This window comes from Diabrotica undecimpunctata, chromosome 2 (genome assembly GCF_040954645.1).
Source record: "Diabrotica undecimpunctata isolate CICGRU chromosome 2, icDiaUnde3, whole genome shotgun sequence".
NCBI lineage: Eukaryota > Metazoa > Arthropoda > Insecta > Coleoptera > Chrysomelidae > Diabrotica > Diabrotica undecimpunctata.
This window is the reverse complement of record NC_092804.1, coordinates 42,952,474-42,969,153: the sequence shown is the minus strand read 5'-3', so window position 1 is coordinate 42,969,153 and position 16,680 is coordinate 42,952,474. Positions and strand designations below refer to the sequence as shown.

Here is a 16,680-nt window from a genome sequence, read left to right as displayed (position 1 = left end):
GTTTTTTACGTAGAATCTGAAACTTCAAAAAGTTGTTATTTAAGATTTAAACGTACGGCATAGGAAAATACACACGAACCTCCGATTGGTCCTAATTTAAACGTTATTTATGAGTCACCCTAACATGAAATTTTTACATTTTAGTCTTGTTTATTTCTATTTATATTGAAATAGTATTCAGAATTTTAAAAGACTGTGTACTAAATAGAACATTGGCTGTTAATCTTACACAATTAGTAAATTTTATCATAACTCCTTATGAATTGTACTTAAAACAGAGAGAAACAGATTTTAGCAATGGAAGATATTCTAGATCTCTCCTTAAAAAAAATGCTTAGATTTAAAAGTAGGAATGACTTTTCTGTAGAAAAGTAATTAGATACACCAGACGTGTATAAAGTTAAAAGTTTACAGGAAGAGCAAACAGTAGACATCATTAGAGGAATATGTACCTGTAGCCCAGGCACTTCAAGAAAAATATGTAAACATTCATCTGCCGTAATATTCTCACTTGAAAATGATATAAAAACTGTATACAATTTGGTGTGTATAATTACCAAGAGGGATACGCTATATATATCTAATGGTATTCGGCCACCACCAGAGTGGTTTTGCTCATTGGAAAAAAGTTTAGACAGCAATATGCAAACATGCATTCCAAGGGGGTGGGTGTAGGCGTCGCGTTTGATGTAATTCGATAGATTTTTAAAATATATTGAAAACGTGTTTTTCAGTTTTTCGATCAAACGTAAATTTTGCGACCGTTTCTTTTGGTACACCCGGTTACCCGGTATAATATAACGCTGATAGCGTTTGAGAATTTGAGCATTTGAGAATAGCAACAGATATTTGAGAATAATAAATTAAAATTGATAAGAAAAAAATACCATTTGTATTAGTCACTAACAGTTTTAACTTAAAATAAAAAATTGACGAATTGGAAAATGTGCTTTACATCCCAAATCAATGTTACAACATCGCTAGGCCACAGCAAAACCTATTAACAGTTATATTTTCAATTATATGACTGTACTTGGTATACACAAACATGCTTAATACATTATGTGGGTATGGTTTAAACTTGTCATATTTTAATAACGACTAGTCTAATGTAACTCATTTACTGGACAAAAGGTTAATAAAACTTTAATCGGGCACAACTCATGTTTATTGCAGGGAATGCATTATAACACTGAGAAAAGTAATAAACTAAAATGTACTTACACGATAAAACGAATGAAATTATATATTAAAAAAAAAGAGTATATATATATATATATATATATATATATATATATATATAATATGTATTGAGTTTGGATGGGTTGGAGTAATATAAGGAGTGTTAGAAGACTTTTATTGCTCCAGCTTTCGAATGTATTTACATTATTTTCCAAGAGCTATAAGAAAAATTAAATGTACAGCATTAATTGTACTCATTGTGAGGCTGTATATATTGTTGAAACTGGGAGGAATTTGTCTTATCGCATTATTTCCCACAAAAGTGATTGCAGAATCAAGAAACCTTCTTGTGCTTTGGCAGAGCATGTGATTGATAAAGATCATATCATGGATTTTGACATGCATCTCGCCCTATTCATCATGTGTTTTATTGTCTTCCACATCTGGTCGTGTTACCACCAGAGAACCAAGTAATTTCCGCAAATTTCATAGTCCGCAGAATATTAAATTCAGATTTATTGTTCTCATCTATAGATTTCGGAACAAATTGTACGACTTCTTTTCTACAATAAACTTTAGTATCTTTGTGATACCTTAATGTATTGACTATATTTACGATTTATATTAGCAGCTAAACAACGTAGTTTACATTGAATGTATTATTTTGATTTGCGAAATATTTAAAAATAAAACAATCTTTCATTTACAAACAATATTTAAGTTTATTTTGATATTTACTCTTTTTAATCAATCTAAAAAAATGTTCAACATTATATAGGTTTTTTTTGTTAATTTTATAAACAACAGTTGAAGGCACAAAGGATATTTTTAAAGAAAGAAAGAAACAAGGACTTACGTCTTAAAGCTGTAGAACTCCCTAAATCCAAATTTGTGATGGTGTAATTTTCAGAAACAAAAATTGAGAATTTGAACATGAAATTAGCCTATCTTTTTAAACGAAATAACTTAATAAGTTCAATAAGAGTGAACAACGCATGTTAAGAACATCTTGTAAGGGTAACCAGAGAAGTGATAGAATAATGAGTGTCCAACTAAACATAGGAAATACCAACGTGAACATCATATGTTCTACAGGTAGGATATGAAAAACAACACAAGAAAGAATTTTGAAAGGCCCTTAATTGCGAGATGCTCGAGATTCTTGTAGACAAAAAGTGTTTTATTGGAGGTGATTGGAATGGACATATTGGTACAGAAAGAGTGGGAACATAAAGAGTTCATGAAGGTTTGGGTATGGGAATAAGAAATGATGAAGGAAATAGTATGATTGACTTTTCAGTGGCATGAGATTTGGCTGTCATTAATACGTCCTTTATGAAGACTGAAGATCAGTATGTTACCTACAGTAGCGGGGGAAGAAAAAAGCAGAGAGATTTTGTGCTGTGTAGAAGAAGTCAGCTGTAAAGTGATAAAAGGTGAGTGTGTAGCTAATTAACACCGAACGGTGATAGTGGATACGGAGATAAAGGTGAGGTGGAAAGGAAAGCAGGTAGGACACCAAAAAGTAAAGTTAAAGGATAAGGATTTGGCAATAGAAGCCGATAGTAAAGTTGTGACGTATCTGGAAGAGGAAGTTCTAAGAAAAACATCTGGTAAAGGGTCTCCTAGAGACAAAAAAACTTGGTGGTGGAACCATGAGGTGCAACAGAAGGTTAGAGAGAGAAGAAAGAGGCTAGAAAGAAGTATGGCAGGTCTAAAAGAAAAAAAGATAAGGATATATACAAGGTGGCAAAGAGAGAAGCAAATCGCGCTGTAGCTACTGCTAAGGAAATATCATCTGCACAGCTGTATGAAGAGTTGAAAACACTCAAAGGGATGAAAAGGTTATACATCATTGCTAAAGTAAAGGACATCATCAAAGGACTTGATCTAAGTGCGGCAGATTAAGAGTGTGGATGGAAGAGTGTTAAGAACCGATGTTCAAATAAAGCAAAGATGGTATCAGTACTTTAGTAAGTTGCTAAATGAAGAACACCAGAGGCGGGTCAGAGGATGCGGGATCCTAAATGATAATGTAATACCGGATATAGCGAGAGATGAAGTTGTCGAAGACTAAGAACGGTAAGGCAATAGGACCAGATGAAATAACTATGGAGGTTTGAAATGGATTCCTGAGAAGTACATAAGGCTCGGACTAATATGCTATCATATATATTATGTACGAGGAAGCGTACACTAAAGTAAGGACTGCTGTCGGATTGACCGAAAGTTTTCCAGTGACGGTTGGTTTGCATCAAGGCTCTTCACTAAGTCCTTAGGTATTTAATCTTGTTATGGATCTACTGACAGAGAAAGTAAGGGATAGGGCTCCTTGATTAATGCTCTTTGCTGATGACATCGTGTTAGTATAGGAAAACAAAGAAATGGAGGAGAATTTGGAGTGTTGGAAAAGGGTTATTGAAGAGTAAAGACTTTTGCTTGGAGAAAAGCTAGGACGAGTAGAAGAATTTAAATACTTGGGATCCTACATAACGGAACGGACACTAGATCTAGAAATTGCCCACAGGATACTGGTTGGCCCAGATGGTGGTTGGTTTAACTGGAAGCGAATGAGCGGGGTAATTTGTGATCGAAAAATCGGACAAGGGCAGAAAGAAAAGATACACAAAAGAGTGTGGTGAGACCTGCGTTGGTGTAGGGCGGTGAAGTATAGCATGTAAAGAAGATCCAGCAAAAGAAGATGAAGGTAGCTGAAACGAAAATGTTACGGTGGATGTTGGGTAGGACTAGAAGGGACAGGATCAGAAATGACTTGATTAGGGAAATAGTCGGGGTGACTACAGTACCAAAAAAGATTCGAAAACAAAGACTGCAATGATCATGTAAGACGTAGTGGTGAAAACTATGTTAGACGAAGGATAGAGCTGTTAGAAGTTGATAGAAGAAGAGGTAGATGAAAATCGAAGAGAAGATGAAAGGACAGTGTGGTAGAGGACTTGGGAGAGAAAGGTTTAGGTGAAGAAGACCCGATGGACAGAAATGAGTGGCGACGAAGAATAAGGAACAGAGATCCCTGAAAAGAGAAAAGCTGAAGAAGAAGAAGAAGAGGAAAGTGCTTTCTTCTTTTTCTTCTTGAGCCCTGAGCTTCAGTCTTACAGTGCTAGACTCTTAGTCTAAAATATGTCTAAAAACATGTCTTGGTTAACTTCCGGTCATAACAATTTTTCACTTTCGGTGAAAATTTTTGTTGACTTCCGGTTTAGTTTTAATCTTTTTAGGTTGTTAAAAATTAGAAATTTTTATTAGTTAAAGATTCCTTATTGGATCGAAATAATTTAGATCCACAACTTTGCTTGCAAAATAAAGTTTCGCACAGAAAAAGTGTTATAATATAAGCCCCTTTATGACTACGGTCGAAGCAGTGTTTTTATTTTTATTTTGTTAGTTTCCTTTTTTTGTAATAAATTTATTTTTTTTATATAATCTTTGGTAATTTCAGAAATTTCGTTTTCAAATGTTGCGTCTATTGCACTGTTAGTTAGTGTGCATTTTTAAATAAATAGTTTATTAAATATATTATTAACAAGTAACTTAATGGGAAATACTCTCGATTAAATAGCAACTCTACTGACACTTATTATAAATTAATCAAAGAATAAAGCTCAAACACTATATTCTTCCCACCACACTATTATTTGTATAACATCAACAGCAGTTTTTTACCTACACATGTTGAAAGATGGAATCCTTTAATTTCATCAAATAAAATTAAATAGAAAAACTCAATAAATTAACATACGCAAATGTTTATTCTCACAACTTTGGGACTCGAATAAAAATAAATTAATGTAGTCAACTTTCATGCCCATCAATCCTAAATGTGTAATATAACGCAGCTGTTGGTACGAGAAGATATTCAATATCTACGTACCTATTTATAGGATTACATTTTCACTGAAATAATCAACCAACGTTTGTTCACATGTTCTTAAAGTTTCTTCATGTGGACTAGAGAATTTTTTATTTAAAAGATTTTTTATGAAAATGTTAATTACGATTAAAACCAATAAATGTAAGTAATGAAAGAAATCAGAAAAATAAATATCCTTTGTAGTAGCAGTAATATTAATGGAAGTTCTTTTTTCGTATTTAGCTTCATCAAAGATCATAAACACTATAACGTGGTCGTTGTAAGAGTTTAACCACCTATTATTTCCCTAATTTTTACTAAATTACTCAGAATAAAATTCAATCGACCTGAAAGATTTTGGTATTTATGAAGTTTTTTAGTTTTATCTATAAAATAAGAATTTTTGGGGTCGTAAACCAAAAATGTTGACTAAATTTTAGAAATAACACCTTTAACAATCATTTATAAATTATTGTATGGTTTTTACATATCAAACTTAATAAAATTTATTTAAATAATACATTTTTTGATATTAAAAGTTATTTCAATAGTCATTTCGATTCTTTCACTTCCTGCCTAGAGCGTTCTCTTCATTACGTGGCACTCAAAGTAAAGTTATTTTCAGAAATAATATTTAGAACACCAGCAATAAAATGAATATGACAGTTAATAGTCTTGGGGAATATTTCATTAAAAATATGGAAATGTAACTCTATTATGCGGCAAACAGAGTATAACAAACCTAGCACAAAATAGAACGTCTTTAATATACAGAACTTTAGAATTTATGGTTAAGGTGTCTAATAAGAATTATCTACTAAAAAACAAGTTTAAGATGAACTAAATACGCTAAATAGAACTACATATAAAGTAAAGTTAAAATAAAATTAAGATATCCAATAGAGCAGGGGTGACCAACTTAATCGGACTCGAGATCTACTGTCTGCCTTTCTAATTCTTTGCGATCTGCCGACTAGGAATTTTTTAACTATATGGCGAGCAATAAAACTTTTAATCCAGAATTTTAACGTGAAAAGTGAGCTGAATATCTGAGTCGTTCACTATATCTCAGAAAATCAATCATTGATTCTGAAAGACTATTTTAACAGCCCTCGAGATGTGAAAGAATTTTTAATGTGAGTAAAACCAATTCGGTTTTGAACGCTAAAATTCTGGATCGATTAGTTTTATTGCTTGCCAGTGTGTATTAGTAATACCTAAATAAAACAAAAGTAGCAATTCTTATTTATTTATTTTTCCAACTATATTAAATTAAGAAAAAAATTATTAAAATAAAACAATATATCGCTGCTTACTTCCATAAAATCAAAGTTCTGTTGCATGTAAAACAAAGTAAGCCCACATATATTATTATGCCGGACAACAATATATTTCTACTACTGCATACCATATTCAGTAAAAAGGTGATAAGTGGCATTAATACATTTTACGTGTATGATTTATTAAAATTTCTCTTTCATTTCGCCTAGTAAAAACCTTTAAGTACACTTACTTCATTCTACCTGAAAACGGGTTGAGTTAAAATTTAGAAATGATTACTAAGCTAAAACCATAAATGATCTTATAACACATACACAGATAGAATAACTGAAGACAGCAGTTCAATTCTTCATGATTCTCAGAACAATATAGTCTCAATGAAGGAATCCATTTTTGATAGTGACTTTACATATGTAGACCCCACATATCAGCAAAGTGAAGAGGGATCGCTCTCTCTAGGAAGTCTATATGAATTACACACAGCTGTCCTTGATAGCCTAAATGATGAGAAAAAAGATACTGAAATAGGTGCACCCAAGAACAATTTAGTGTCAACTGAAATAGCTAGTTGGATATTAAATCTACTTATAATAAGACAAAGTATGGAAAGACGTACGTCTACTAAAACGTTGGAGAAAAGCTAACTCCAAAGATTGGGTAATAAATGTCGCAAAAAGGAGGCGTGCTGAGGATTTGCCTTATGAGATAAAAAAAAAGAATAGACCAGCCAAATTGCCAAAACCAGTTAAGTGTTCAGAGTGCTTTTACAAATGTGCCAGTTATTTCAGCTAAGATTACAGACAAAGACTATGACGTGATTATTGAAAGTTAGAATGTATAGGCCAGAAACATTTTCTTATTGCACGTATTAAAACGGAGCCACCAAAGAGAGTCGTTGCAGTTCGTCAAAGTTTAAAAAACCACGTGTATTTTCCAAAAAGTGTTACTTTTCTTTGAATGGTCAAGACATACAGGTATGTGAGAAATTTTTTTGTAAGACACTTTGTATATCAGCGTCGTTAATACAAGATATTGTAAGAAAAACTGATATCCTAGGCTGTTTTGCAGATACGGATAAAAGAGGCAAGCATACACCGCCAAATAAAACAAACAGTAAAACCCGAAAAATCGTGAAGGCTCATATTGAGTCTTTTCCAAACATGGGCCCACATTATATTCGCCAAAGTTCAAAGCGTAGGTATTTGGACAAAAATTTAAGTAAAAATGTACCAACTTTATATAAATGACTGTGAGCAGATAAAACTGGAAGGTGTTGGCGAAATTACATATCGAAGAATATTTTCTAACGAATATAATTTAAGCTTTTTTGTTCCTAAAAAAGATCAATGTTTAGTTTGTAATAAATGTGATAGGGCTAATACAACTGACAAATCGGATTTAGAAGACAGTTACAAAGAACATCAGAAAAGAAATGAAGTATATGAAGTATATCTTGAAAAACAAAATGATAAGAAAATATCTAATGAACAACGGGATTTTGTTTCAATTACTGTCGATCTACAGGCCGTACTACAGATTCCAAGTGGATTGACTGGACAACTATATTATTCTCGAAAATTATGCGTCTACAATTTGTGTATATATGAAGCCGCATTACTGTTTTGCCTGGTCAGAAATTAACGGTAGATGAGGAAGTTCTAAAACAGGAAGCATTATACTCCACTACTTATCAAAATGTGTTCGAGAATATGTAAGTGAAATAAGTTTATTTTCTGATACCTGCGGAGAACAGAATCGTAATCAGCATATTGCAGCCTTACTGGTTATGGGCTGTTCGAAATATAGACTATTTAAATATTATTGAACACAAATTTTCTGGACATTCTTATATGGAAGTTGACTATACGCATAATAGTAACGAAACCGCTGAAAAACAGATTTATCTATGGTATGCCAGATTACTTGTCTGTTTTTCAAAATGCAAGAGGAACTAAAAATATCAAGATTGATGATAAAAAAGTATGTATAGAACCATACAAATGTAAAGAATTTAAATACTACGACTTTTATGATTTAAAAAAATTGTCACACACTTTAATTAAAAACCGGACAAAAGACCACAACGGGGAAAAAATAATGTGGTTGAAGATAAAAAGAGTGAGATTCGTGAAAGGAGAGATAAACAGAATCTATTTTAATTATGACATGTCAACTAGCTTTAATTATATCCTTACTGATACTGCACGGCAGTCAAAAAGAAAAAAGCACGCCAAGTACTAATACAAGCAATTTTGAAGAACTTAAGCGACTTTATGATGCACATTTGCCAATTAGCATAGCAAAAAAGAGAGATTTAGTACAGCTATGTGATAAGGGAGTGATACCGGAGAAATATCACGGGTGGTATCGTAATTTGAAAACGCCGATTCACATAAATTAGTTGACAGCCCATTTTTTTACATTTGGATATTTGTCATTGCACACCAATGGCCAGAAATCTAGATGTGAACCTGACCTCGATTTCAAAAATATATGGCAGCGCATAACAAATATTTCATTTCCAAAAAAAAGTAGGTCCTTTTGGAATATCTCTGCAAATTGTTTGGATGTTTCAAAAGTGTCATGAAGAGTATCATTGTATGGATAATTGATCAATTCGACCAACATTTCAATTTTATTGAAATATTTAAAACGTATTTCAAAGTCTGATAGGACTGACTGAATTTCTGCTGTATAACTTCTGTGGCTTGAAAATATAGGCAGGGTGTTTTCTCATGTGATCTTTAATGTTCGTAAATCTTAGAAAGCTTTTCTTTTCAATATCAACTATCAAAGATACTGCTTGAAGTTTCAATGATGCAACAGAATTTATCATTTCTGATAATGTTTTGTTCTTGCCTTGCAGTTCCAGAGATGTGCTCAGTTTAGCAGTGAAATCTGCTAGAAATTCTAAATCACATTGCCAGTCTAAGCCACGTAATTGCTGATGATTATCACCCCTTTCTTCAAGAAACAATAAGTTGCTATTATTACAACTTTTAGAGCTAAAGGTTTTTAAATGTGTTACTGTCCTAAGATGATAGTCAATCCTGAATTTTTATACCCAATGTTAGTTATGTATTGTGTTATTCTTAGATTAGAAATTATGTGACCTTAATACATTTTATTTCAACAATGTTAATATTCTCTTATTACTGACACCAGATCTTGCTGCATTCTATTGGTGAGTTCGCTACACAGTTTACATCATTTATTAAGATAAGAGCTACTTCCATAATTTATTTATCTCTTTGTTCGTTTTCCCACTCATGCTGCATATGTTAGATCCATAAAATTCTCTGTTTTTAATACAAAATTTATGCTGTACTCCAGTCGTCAGACGCGAAAATGTCACTGAACCTCTAAAAATCACACGAACAAGCTGAATTTTGCTAAGAATGTCAATTTTGGGACCACAAAAAATATGCAAAAAAGTTTAATACTTTTACCCCTAGGCTTCCCCCTAAACCCCCCACCCTCGAAGAGGGAAACGGCAGAAAATCCATTAACTAAGACAAAAAAAAAGTTTCAAATAAAAAATATAGCAGAAATAATTTGAATAAAAATGTTTCTACACTTTTTGTGTAGAATAAACCGTTCTCTCAGAAACAAAACTTGAAGCGATTTGTACCAACTCGACAGTAAAAATTTGATATCTTTTGGCCCGAGTGTCCTATCGAGAAAAAATTAAAAGTGTTTTAAAGGAGAAGAGTGTAGCTTTCGTATGCAATTTTTGTGTTATATGCCGCAAATGAATTCAGTTTTTATAAAGGTGTTGAGCGATTTTTGCCATTTTTTATTATTCTCATCAGATCAATAAAATTTATTACTTTCATTGACAGGTCACTATGAAATTTTTATTTTTAAAGTGCAATTTTTAAAACCTATAGCGTATAATTTCGATTTGAGTTTTGGCAAAAATGTGAGGCATTTAAAATATGCCTAAGAAACGCTGAACTTTCGAACTGAACTGAATTAGAAACGATTTAAAATGCTGCTTTTTTTTCAAGTATACAAGTACGTTTTTATATACCGTTTTTGTGGAAGCATTTTCCGTGACGTGCGATTGTTTGTAATATAAAAGTTTAATTCTGCGTTTTTAGGCATATTTTAAATGCCTTGTATTTGTTGCCAAAACTCAAAATCAACATTTTATGCTATAGATTTTGAAGAATAGGCTCTAAAAATGCAAATTGGGTCAGGACTTATTCATAAAAGTGATACATTTTATTGCTCCCATGAGAATTATAAAAAATGACAAGAATCGCCCAAAGTTTATTTATTTGACACGTTATATAAAGACTGACTTCATTTGCGACAAAATACACGAAGTTGCATACGAAAGCCACGCTCTTTACCTTTAAAATGCATTTTTATATTTGTTGCTAAGACACTCTAGTCAAAAGATATCGAATTTTTACTGTCGAGTTGATACAAATTTTTAGAACCAATAACCGTTTTTATTCATAATTACCTTGGTTAAATTTTTTATTTGAAACATTTTTTTCTACAGCGTAGAGATTCTTGGTAAATCGATTTTTTCCGTTTTCCCCCTACGAGAGGCGGTTTTAGGGGGAAGCCTGGAGATAAAAGTGGTAAAATTTTTTGCATATTTTTTTGTGGTCCCAAAATTAACATTCTCAGCAAAATTCAGCTTGTTCGTATGATTTTTAGAGGTCAAATCTCTGACGACTGGACTATGGTTTATTCTAAAATTTAGTGATACTGATTTCTCATCCAAATAAAATTTGTCACATTCCCAAGCTATTTTTATAAACACAAAACTGCGTCCTTTCTTTTTCATTGTTAGGTTTGGCTTTGGATCAAATGGATCTTAGTATGTTATCTGTTTTAAATGTTATTGTAATATATCCTTTTTCAGAGTGCAGAAGAACCCAAACGATTGCACTTTGCTTACAAGAACTCTACCTTTCACAGACCACTACTTGGCGAATTTTGTGTCGTGACTTTGGTCATGCACTCGTAAAAAAATTAATCACCCAAGAGCTAAAGGTCAACTACCATAAACAACGTGTTCGGTGTGTTCGGTGAATGGGCTCTGGAGCAGTTGAAAACTGAACCAAATTTTTCTCCAAAAATCATCAGCAACAAGGCTCATTTTTAGATGAAGGGAAACGGACAGATTTTTTTAATTTCAGACGATACCAATCCAGATGAGATCTGAGAACTTTCAATGCATCCCAAAAAATCATTGTTTGGTGTGAATTTTGAGCTGGCGGTGTAAACAGTTTATATTTATTTGAGAACTACGTTGGTCAGTCCATTACCGTCAATGACGAGAGCTATGGGTTGATGTTTACCTGCTACTCTTGGCATGAATTCTGCACAAGTGATTGGGGATCATGGTCATCTCACTTAGAGGTAAGGTAAACTGGATAACGAGATAGCAGTGCGATTTAGTCCTGGTAGTCTGTTTCTTGTTGGGCGTCAAAGGTCTATGCCGATAAGCTACAAATCACACTGGCTCTCAAAGGCAACTTTACCTATGTGATTGGTCGAATTCAGCTTAATTTATGCGCCAGTCACGGAAAATTGGTCATTTTCCTCAAAAGGGGCGCCTTTCTTTGCTAGCTTTTGAACCGTTTATTAGATTTATAACAATATACTGGTAATTATTCTTGTTTTTTTTTTAAACAACGTGGCTATAATATGTTACCAAAATTTTAATATAAATAATTTATCAATGGTTTTCTAAACCTCATATCACCGATAAAAATTCTGTTTGTTCTTCTTATATTAAAGTTTATTTTTTTAAATATTATATTATATGTTATATTTTTTTTACATTCTTCTATTCTATCATCATCATCATTCTGGCTTTACAAACTGCGTGAAGGTCCTAGCCTCCTCAAGAATTTCTCTCCAGTCGTCCCTATCCATCGCCTTCACGTATTTCCATATTTCTCATGTCTTCATGACAAAGTCTTCTCATGTTATCAAGGAACCTTGTTCTGGGTCTTACTCTTCCTCTCTGACCAATGGTTTTATAAAGGAGCGTTTTTCTAGCTGGGTCTGAGAACTTCTGTTCTATATGCAGTAAAAAAACTAGCATAGTTCTGTTTTTACTTTGAAAAAACATTTAACTTTTTACATTAACAAGTCCCAAACGTTTTTATAAAAGGACAAAGTAGCAAGATCCTTGTTTTCCTCTCCACTTTTGTGATCGATAACTTTCTCACAAGTATCGTTGTGAACCAAATATTTTATTTGAAGTGACGGCCGTGCTGGGTAGTTATTCCGAAATTAAAATTGATCATACCAGAAAGCTTTTAACTAGGTACACTGTTATTATGCGTAAACTATTGGATAACTGAGTGTACATGAATTTTTCTTCTTCTTCTTCCTACTTTATAAATAGGCTTAATGCCTGTTCTACTTCGGTTTTTAGCCTCAATTGACGTCTCAATGATCTTCTTCCATTTGGCGATTTGTCTCTTGCTATTCGTACTATTTTATTTTCTGTCATTCTTTCGATGTGTTGATTCCATTCCACTTTTCTTCTTTTGAACATGAACATGAACATAAATTCTGAAAGCATCAAATTAAAGTAAAAAAAATAATTGTTATCAAATTAATTAATTTCATGATTAAAACATTTATGGTAAATATTGTAAAATAGGTTTACAAAAGTACTGCGATTTGAAGTTTATAAACATTTAAAATAACTCAGATGCATCGACATGTAGGTAGTCATTTTTTTTATTCAAAATGTTTTTTTACACAAATTTTAAAAAAATAACACAATGTCCTACGACCCTTAGTACCCGAGTTAGCCCTGTTTTTTAAATATTCAATGGAGCTTTGTTTATACATATTAAGGAATTTATAAAACACACTTTGAAAGAGTAAAAGTTCAAGTTTTGACAATAAAAATCTAAACGATTCTTTTTAAAATAAACCATAAATGATGCGTCAAGATGCTTTTTTAAATTTGGGATACCTCGTGGCATAGATCATAAAAATGTATTTAGTTAATTAGTGAATTGTTTATTTAACAGACTAATTTGTTTAAACAATTTAAAATAAATATTTATTTTGAAAAATTTTACATTTTTCCTATTATTATTAGTAGAAAAGGTTATGAAATAATAAGCAACTTTAACATTTATATATTCTAGTTATAAATAATATTTTTTAATAATAAATTTTACAAAAAATTAAATTTTTTCTTGAGAATCAGATCTAACGTGTTAATTTTTCTTGAATTATGACACTTATTTTTTCTTAAAAACATTACAAATATATTTTAAACAAATTAATTGTTACAAAGTTTATATAATTAGAAATAAAAAGTGTGGAATTGATCTGTATATAAATATACCGTATTACAATTTACATACTTAATTTTATAATTTTTATTTATAATTATACAAAGTTTATAATAAATAATTTGTTTGAAATTTGTAATGACTTAGCCAAGAAAAGTAATTTTAAAATAATAAGAATAATTCAAGAACAATAATTAACAATATAGATTTAATTTTCAAATAATTTTTTTTGTAGAATCTATCGTTAAAAGATATTATTTACACCTATAATACATAAATATTTAAGTTATCTATCATTTCATAAACTTTTTTACCAATAATAATAAGAGGAAAGTAAAATTTTGCAAAATAAATATTTATTTTAAATTGTTTAAACAAATTACTCGTTTAAATAAAAAATTCACAAATTGGCTAATTTAATTTTTATAATGTATGCAACAAAGTACCCCAAATTAAAATTAAACATCAATTTTCGTTGATTAGAACCGGAGATATTGCGACTTTTATAAACTTGAAGTAATAAATTAAGTTTTTAAAGTGGTAAAATCAAGAAATGAAAAGAGTGTCAATAATTCAATAAGAATGTCAAAATTTCCAATAAGAAAAACTTTCTACATGTTAGAGTCTGAGTTATTTTAAATGTTTATCAGCTTAAAATCACTAATATACTTTTGTAAACATATTTTACAATAAATTAAAGTTTTTTGTGAATTTTTAGAAAAGTTATTAATCATTTTCATAATCGACGTTTGAAGCTATTTTTGCAAGAATTAAGCAACAAAATAACAAAAATATCTTTACAAAGCCTCATTTTAAAGGATTTTCTACGATTTTTCAATAAAATTGTGCCACTTTTTCATATATTTTATCGGTCTCCACCTTTATTTAAAATAAAATAGCGCTCTTACATTGTCTATAAGTAAAAAATAACGTTTAATCTTTTGCATATTTTGTTTATTACATACTGTTGACACTACTACTACTACTATCGGTTCACAGCGTTCTCCGACGCCTTCCGACTCCTAACCACCATTCTTCTCTATTTAACCATAGGCCTGAAGGGATTTCTCTTTCCTCTAGTTCTTTTTAAATTCCCTCTCTGCAGCTTCCTCTCGGCCTTCCTCTTTTTCTTCTTCCTTGTGGTGTCCACGTCAAAATCTGTTTCGGAATCCTGTCATCTGGCATTCTCTGTACATGGCTGTACCATATTAACTGTTTTCTTTTTATGTCATCAACTATTGTATGCTTGACACCCATCATTTCTCGTATTCTCTCATTTGGTATCCAATCTCTTCTTGATTTGCTTGCTGCTCTTCTCCAGAAGTCCATTTCTATTGCTAGTAACAGTTTCTCTGTTCTTTGTTTCATTGGCCAAACTTCACTGCCATATGTGATTACTAAGTATGGTGCTGTATATGAGTTATTTGTTCGCTTTAGATATTGTTTGGTCCCACAGAATGCCGTTCATCATGGATATGGCTTTTCTACCCTGTATGTTTCTGTCTTTTATAGCAGCATAGAGTGTTCCATCTTGAGTTATCTTCATACCCAGGTACTTGTATTCATCACGTGTCTAATTTCTACCCCATCGTCTAATATAATGGACTGTTTTGTCCCTCCAATACACATAGTTTCAGTTTTCTTAATGTTGACTTCGAGACCCCATTTGTTATATTCTTCTATTAGCTTCCGAGTCATGTAACTCAAGTCGTCATGATCCTGAGCAATCAGTATTTGGTCATCAGCGAAACATGGTGTACAGTGTAGTCTCGTCGTTGAGAGGGATTCCCATGCCATTACATTTTCCACAGCTTGAGTGCTTGTTCCAGATAAATTTTGAAAAGGGTAGACGAAATACAGCAACTCTGCTTTAGTCCTTTCGTGACCTTAAATCCCTCAGATATCCTTGATCCAGTTTTAATTTTTGTAGTCGTTCCATTATACAGACTTTGGACTGCTTTGATAAGACCATGCTTAATGTGGGTTTGCTGTAGGGTTGACCATAGTTTACTGAGGGCACTGTCATATGCTTTTTGTAAGTCTATGTACAGCAGGTGAACTTCTTTATCGACGGCTGTTTTTTTCTCAATAACTTGCGTAATAGAGTACAAGTGGTCTACTGTGGATCGCCCAGCTCTAAAATCAGCTTGCTCCTCTGCTTCGTAATCTCTATAGTCATTTTCTATTTTGTTCTTAACAATCTGTTGACACTAAATTTATTAAAGGAGTTATTAGATACCTGCATCAAAAAGAGTCATGAAAGATGATTTTTATTTGTTAATTTCTACGATCTATACATATTACATGGCTTATGGTCCATCAATTATTCACAAAAGAATAAAAAAAATTATTAAATTATGCATGCTATAAATTAAGATACCACTATATAAAAGAGATCTAAAATGAAGACAAAATAATAAAAAGTAATACTATCACTTCAAGTTTTTGTTTATAGCATGGGTGTAAACTCCATCCACTTTAAGCTCTATATGTGTATACAAAATATATGTATATGTGTAGCTAAATGTACACAACAGAGTTGTAAGTTGTCTTGAATGGTAAACACATTTCGGGTACAAAGCGACATTACTATTATTATATTATTATCTATCGCGACGCAGATGTTTCCATGTGTCTAACAGTTTATGTGAAATGTTTGCTGCTAACATTCATTCAAAAAGAACTTACCTGTTGTAAAATATCTTGTGTTGTAGGAATAATTATCCGTCATCAATTCCTACAAAAATTTAAAGCATTATAAGTAGATTTTATTAAAAAAATAAAATTATTTTGTAATCATGTTTATTTAATAACTAATCTTTATTTCTTTATTCTTTATTTGGGAAGCGGCGGAAAAGTATACAGAGAAAAATGCATGTAAATAGACATCAAGACTGGTTAAATGAAGAATGTAGGAATGGTTTAACAACAAGAAGCAAGGCAAACGTAGAGAATGACAGAGTAAATACCCAAAAGTTGGAGAAGAAAGAAAAAACATCTAGAAACGCAATGAAAAAATATTGAAGAAGCCTACCTAAACAAAGAGATAAAAATTTC

At 31.8% G+C, this 16,680-nt stretch overlaps 1 protein-coding gene across 1 annotated transcript in view; it reads right to left on the bottom strand.

Moving 5' to 3' along the window:
• LOC140434462 (uncharacterized) overlaps positions 1-16,680 on the bottom strand; it is a 271,759-nt gene that overhangs the window by 244,190 nt on the left and 10,889 nt on the right. The window contains exon 3 of the mRNA XM_072522754.1: positions 16,312-16,360. Within this exon, the coding sequence (XP_072378855.1) occupies positions 16,312-16,360 (49 nt within the window). The remainder of the gene's footprint in view (positions 1-16,311; positions 16,361-16,680) is intronic.